Source organism: Setaria italica, chromosome VII (genome assembly GCF_000263155.2).
Source record: "Setaria italica strain Yugu1 chromosome VII, Setaria_italica_v2.0, whole genome shotgun sequence".
In the NCBI taxonomy this organism is placed as follows: domain Eukaryota; kingdom Viridiplantae; phylum Streptophyta; class Magnoliopsida; order Poales; family Poaceae; genus Setaria; species Setaria italica.
Window position 1 is genome coordinate 27,564,018 of NC_028456.1, and position 6,000 is coordinate 27,570,017.

The 6,000-nt window shown below is 49.3% G+C and overlaps 2 protein-coding genes across 6 annotated transcripts in view; one reads left to right on the forward strand and one right to left on the reverse strand.

Annotated features, from left to right (window-relative positions):
• Positions 1 to 1,683: 1,683 nt before the first annotated feature.
• On the reverse strand, positions 1,684 to 4,524 carry LOC101772510. Of its 4 annotated transcripts, none has more exons than XR_002678601.1 (4): positions 4,000 to 4,521; positions 3,804 to 3,912; positions 2,298 to 3,720; positions 1,684 to 2,151 (listed from the first exon to the last, which is right to left on the reverse strand). XR_002678601.1 is itself a non-coding variant. In XM_012847250.2 (4 exons), exons 1-3 carry the CDS (start codon positions 4,323 to 4,325, stop codon positions 3,548 to 3,550), a joined length of 606 nt encoding a protein of 201 aa, XP_012702704.1. In that variant the 5' UTR covers positions 4,326 to 4,519; the 3' UTR covers positions 1,684 to 2,151; positions 2,298 to 3,547. The 4 variants fall into 4 exon arrangements, 2 of the variants coding, with proteins under 2 accessions (XP_012702704.1, XP_004978186.1); XM_012847250.2 differs by having other exon boundaries at positions 2,298 to 3,723; positions 4,005 to 4,519; XM_004978129.3 differs by having other exon boundaries at positions 4,005 to 4,510.
• Positions 4,525 to 4,645: 121 nt separating this feature from the next.
• Positions 4,646 to 6,000, forward strand: part of LOC101771414 — a 3,791-nt gene continuing 2,436 nt past the window's right edge. The window contains exon 1 of one of the 2 annotated variants that reach the window (XR_215555.3): positions 4,646 to 4,968. The gene's annotated coding sequence lies outside the window, so the exon portion shown is untranslated. The remainder of the gene's footprint in view (positions 4,969 to 6,000) is intronic. The other variant, XR_002678599.1, reaches the window with a different exon arrangement.

The following is a 6,000-nucleotide window of genomic DNA, read 5'->3' on the forward strand; positions in this document are numbered from 1 at the left end:
GAAGCACTTGGACTGTCAAAGACAACTAGAGCCTGCTAGAGTGGTTTACGTACACGTGATTTTTTTTATTTTTAATCTTTTTAAAGATATTTTAAAAAAAATTCCCCCCAAACTTTATTTGCACGGCGCAACTACACGGTGCGACCCTTTTAGTCGCGCCGTGCCCCGTAGCACGGCAGTTAGCCTTTGCCGCGCCACATGCAGTGGTGCGACAGCGCTACGACGCTGACACGGCAAAGCAAGCCGCGCCACATGAGTTGGCGTGGCAGCCTTGCTACGCCAGACCGCGTGGTGGGGCAGTGCCCAAGTTAAAGGCGCGCGTCACCCTTCCTCCTCCTCCTCTCTTCCTCCTCCAGCCCTGACCTGAGCTGCCTCTTTGCTCTAAGGTATTCCCCCCACTTTTTTTGTTGTTTTACTGTTCCATTTGGTAGATCGGAGGATGTTTAGGTGACCTAGGTTTAGGTTGTAGTTTCAAATTTTTGATGAAATGCAATGTTGTTACGTACTAATGGATGCTTAGTTCATACGCAGTATACTCTCTGCCAACGATATTGACATGTAGAACTTATTGCATGCTTCGATTTATGTAGTTATTGATGCATTTGTGTAGTTTACATGGTATTTGTAGGTTTATTTGTGTAATATGTCAAATTGATGTATTTTATTTTGTTATTGTTCGTAATATATTTGCTATACTTAGTATGGTAAAGTTTTTGTATTTTGTAGATGGGTCGTTTAGTTCATATGTTTCATGGTGGGATTGTGAAAGAGAATGGGGAGTTTGAGAATATGAATGAGGTAGTGGAATTGTTCGATGCTCATCCAAGTTTTAAAGATTTAGTTGACCGTGCAATGAGAAATTATGGATGTCGAGTGGATGAGATGACATTGAAAGTTCATTTTGATTGTGGGAAAGCTAGATCTCATTATGTTCTTATAAACTTGGCATCCGAGTCTAACAGGAAGTAATATAAGGAGGTAGTTGAGCAAGCTAATGTTGTATGTTTGGAGGTGGTAGTTGATTTTTGTCCTAGACCTAATGCAAATGTTGCCTTGAGAGATGAAGTGTGGTTAGTGGTTGAGAATGGTACCCAAGAATCAACAATTTCACAGCACGGTTTAGGTGAAAGCCAATTTGATGTTGGCATGGCCATTGCGAATGATGATTTTCCCAATGATACTTTTGAGCGGGAAGAAGCAAACATAGATGATGATGACATATCTCTAGGTTCCGAAGATGATGACTTTGAGGAGGAGGATGGGGTAGAAGATGTTCAGGCCAACGCACATAAAAATATAGTAGTCGGACATGGGCCTGAATGTGAGGAGGAGGAGGAGTCACAATCTGAGGAGGATGGGCTTGAATCTGAGGAGGAGATACAATCTCAGGAGGACGGGCCCCAAGTCAACAATACAACCGTGCATGATGTAGAGGACATAGGTCATGTGGACGAATATTTTGATTACACCCCTAATGAGTTGCAGTTGTTGAAGGAATGTCATGTCCAACTCCCATCTGTTCCCAATGGAAAGGATATAAGCATGATCCACAAAGCCGTATGTGAAACTCCTATGGTGAATTTGGAAGGGATACCTTATAGTGAGAATCCAGTGATTAGGAGGGGAATGAAGTTCAACAGTCTTGAGGAGCTCAAATTTTTCGTGGCTGACTACATAGTGAGATTACATATGCCTTTCAATGTAGTTCACTCTGATAAGATCCTAAGGTATAATGTCATGTGCAAGCAACGATGCATGTGACGTGTATGGTTGAGGCTAATTAGAATAGGACAATGGAGGATTTCAAAGATTGTGCAACCTCATATTTGCCGTTCTTCAAAGCCGAAGCGAGTGCACAGCTAAATACCTTGGGCGGTGCATCTTGGGCATCGTCCGTGCCTATAGTGACGCATCGGTGCCATCTCTCATGGAGTCTATATTCGCCGGTGAGCTGCCCACTACCCACCCTTCCGCCCTCGTCATTCCACGCCGTAGACGAGGCTTAGAGCCACGACCGCTGCCCGGGGGAACGCGTGCTGCAGGCGCGGTCACCACGCACCCACGCAACGTCGACCCCGAGCCTGTGTGCCGCTGCCAGTTGAGGTGGTTGAAGATGAGGTCCTCGCAGACCTTGTCCGTCACCAAATCCACCTGCCACAGTTGAGCAATGCGCGACACCGTGAGTACCGACCGAATCGCATCCAATCAACGAGACGCAATGGTGCATCAGCATCGACATGGCGAACCAAATCAAAAGATGGATGAGGGGGAAAGGGAGGAAGAGGAGTATATGATACCTGGCCCTTGTGCTCCACATTCTTGGTCCGGTAAAATCCCTTGCGGATGATCTGCTCAGGAAACCAAGAAACAGTGAGGATACGGCACAGGAAGAACGAAAAGAGAAGGGCAACGAATCCACGGGGATGAGGCGGGCGGCGGCGCGGGGAGAGGAGCAGGGCGCGCGAGGCGGAGAGATGACTCGGAGGGCAGCAGCGCCGGGCGAGCGAGGAGAGGAGGAGAGCGGCGGCGGCGCTGGGCAAGCGAGGAGAGTGCGCGGCAGCGGCGGCGCAAGGAGAGTGAGGAGAGGAGGAGAGCGTAGGGCGACGGCGCAGGACGCGCGAGGCAGAGGGACGGCTCGGAGGCCAGCGACGCCGAGCGAGCGAGGAGAGGAGAGCGACGGCGGCGACGCAGGGAGAGCATGGAGAAGAGGAGAGCGCAGGGCGGCGGCGCAGGGCGCGCGAGGCTTAGGGACAGCTTGGAGGAATTTGCGGGATCAGACGGAGCGGAGCGCGGAAGAAGGCGGAGCAGGTCACGCGAGGTGGAAGGACGGGTGAGTGAGGAGAGGACACGGGAGAGGATGGAGGGCCACGAAGCGGAGCGGAGGGCGACGTACGAAAAAAAATCCCAATTTTACTTTTTTTAAGTAGTAAGTACTAGTACGTGACCGTTTGTTGCTACGGGCATAAAAATTGATATTACTTTGATACAAGATACACACCGACCAACTAAACATTGGACAAAAACATGCATTCTACTATCATATAAACAAAAACAGTAAACAAATATATCTTACCCCCTTACCTTAGAATCAGGTTTGCATCTCAACCATAGATAACAAAAATAATAAACAAATATAACTTGCCCCCTCTACCTTGGAATCAGGTTTGCATCTCAACTGCAGATCTATCATTCGCTAATGAAGGAGTTAAAACAGAGGAAAGTCCCCTCCTTAGTTTTTAAACTCATGGTCACTGGGCAGCTTAAACTTAGAAAACCGGAATGCTTGTGTGATTTCCTTGCGTTAGTGAAACGGCAGGTGAACTGGTATTTAGAAAAATACATGTCATGTAAAACCTGTCCTCAAGCACTATACACAACATCTGTACCCGTGCACTCTCAAGAAGCTCTGGTATCTAGACTGTGACAACTACCACTTATATCCAATCCAAGCCCTCAATTACCACTTACCACTTAAAGAATATAGCAATTTTAGATGAAGAACTCTTCTCTACTACATACTGATGCTCCATGAAACAAACACACCTGCTTATATTTGGGAGGTGTTATATATCAGAACCCTGGAGAAAATGATTAATTCCAGGTGACTGATATCCACCGCATGATTATGATCCATTGGTAAATATACCCTCCTCCTCCTCTTGACAGGCCATCTCTTTGCGCGTGTCCGACAGTAACTGCTGCAAGGCCAATCAACCCACCCTGCTAACATCAAAGCGACAGAGAACTCAACAAATCTGACCCCGTCAACACCGGAAGCATGAACCACAGTGGTCTATGCAAACCTTCCGATGGTTCGCAGCGAGTAGGTGAAATCGTTGGTAGCAGCGATTTGACCGCTGATATCTTCTCATGCTCGCTAGCCATTGGGAGCTGCTTCACGATCCCCTCAATCTGTACAAGACCCCACAGTGACAAAAATTCCACCTCTAATCCATGGCGATTGCTCGAAGACCAAAGCCCCTCGAGGAATTGAAATACCTCACCTCGAGCGCAGCGTTCTTCCGCTTCTCGTACAGCTTGTCGGAGAGGTTCCGCAGCACGGCACCTGGGATGATGGAGAGCGCGTCCGCGGCCATCGACGCGCCGGGGCCGATGGAGATTCGGTTGTGGGTGGGCGGGCACGCCGCGAAGGAGGATGCTGGGGACGCCGCCGCGAGAGGTGTGGCGGGCACAGCGCCGACCGCAGTGGCCGGCGGCGCGGAAGCGTGCAGGCACGCGGTGGCCTTCGCCGCCTCAGCCGGCGGACGCCAAGTGGTGGTGAGACGCCTCGTGCGCATGCGACGGCGTGAAGTGTGCGTCGCCATCCCGGCGGCAGCGGCAGCAGCCTCCCAGCAGATCTGTTTTAGCGGCGAGAGGGTGGGGAGGAAGGGGATCGACGGGAGGTTGGAGGCGGCGACGCAGGGAGGGGTCGTCGGGAGGCGCCGCGGTGGTGACGCAGGGAGGGAGTGGTGGCGGCGCGGCGGGGACGCAGGGAGGGGGAGCGGACGGGATGGAGCGGAATGACCCGGATTTCGTAGATTAGAGATGGGCCGTGCACTGCTGAGAAAATGGGCCGCAGCAGGCTGTTCCAGAGTCCTACCCACCAACCCACCGTGACTCCATGAGGCCAACCTCAGAACTCACCCCAATCCCCGTCACTCGGTGCGCTCGCTGTCTCTCCCTTCGGCCGATGAAACCCTAGCCAGAATCCCGATCGGCGGCGGTCCGGTCCTGAAGATGGCCGGGAGTCGAGAAAGGCGCAGGCGTAGGAGAATGGCGTTTGCAGCAGGGGGCGAAATTGGCGGCGGCGGAAGCACGCAGCAAAAGGAACCGGCCGATGGTCCATCGGCCATGCCCGATGATGACCTGAAGAAAGAGCCTGCCGCCGTCACTGGTTTGGGGCAAGGCGAGGAAGGCCAACTCAGAGTGCTGGAGCGCAAGAAATCGGACTCTCCCCCGTCCGACGAGGTACGCACATCATACCCTAGGCCCAAAGCAGGTTTCTCACAATATTAAATAGGTCATGTTTCGTTGCAAAGTAATCTTTTACATGCTTGATGCTTCGTGGCATTGACTAGAATTTTAGAGTTCCCTTCTGATTTAGCTCTTCTGCGGTAGCAAGGTCCTAATCGACCAGAAACCTTTGCACAAGGGGAAGTAACAGGTTGTTTCTTCAAGAAAAAAGAGTACATGAATTAGCATAGCCATCTAGGGCAGGAAACTATATTTAATGAGACAAACCATAAATTATATAGATTAATCATAAATCAGATAAAGATGTGATTACGAACTGTAATACAGTATGTAGTTATGCCTCTATTGCTCTCAGTGGCGGAGTTTGATCCCAAATTGATATGGGGCCAACACAGATTGTAAGGTGAATAACACAAGAGAGAGGGGGTCAATTTTAGGTTTAACTAACAATTAGACCTAATATCTACTATCTTCAGCAAGGGATTGCAAAATTTGAGGGGGGCCATGGCCCCTATCGACCATCACTAAGCTCCGTCCCTGGCTGCTGCAAATGATTTGTCTGGCCGGTCTGACATTAATTCACCTATTGGAAATTAGCAGTGCAGGGTTTGCGCACAAACAAGCAACTCAAGAAGATACATACTATGCAATCAGTAGAATAAATTCAATCGCTCTAGTTTGATGAAACAACTATGACATCACTTGATACATTATAGTAGTTGTTAAAGGTGATATGTTACCTTTTTCTCTGATCGAGGTTGACAATGTCAATTGCCATGTTCAAATCAATCTGCAGAACATGTTCAAACTCAACTTTGAGATTGAAAGATCCTATTTCCTTCATGGATTTCACCATGGAGGGGTAGAAAGGTGCATTGCTGTCACCGTCGGTGAAACTGAAGAACAATTGAATAAGATGATGGATCATATATGGTGAATTGGTGATTTATTGTTTGAAGGTGAGGAAAGATCTTACCTGTTGAGAAATGTGTTGAATTTATCGATGATGCTCTGATCACGGACTGC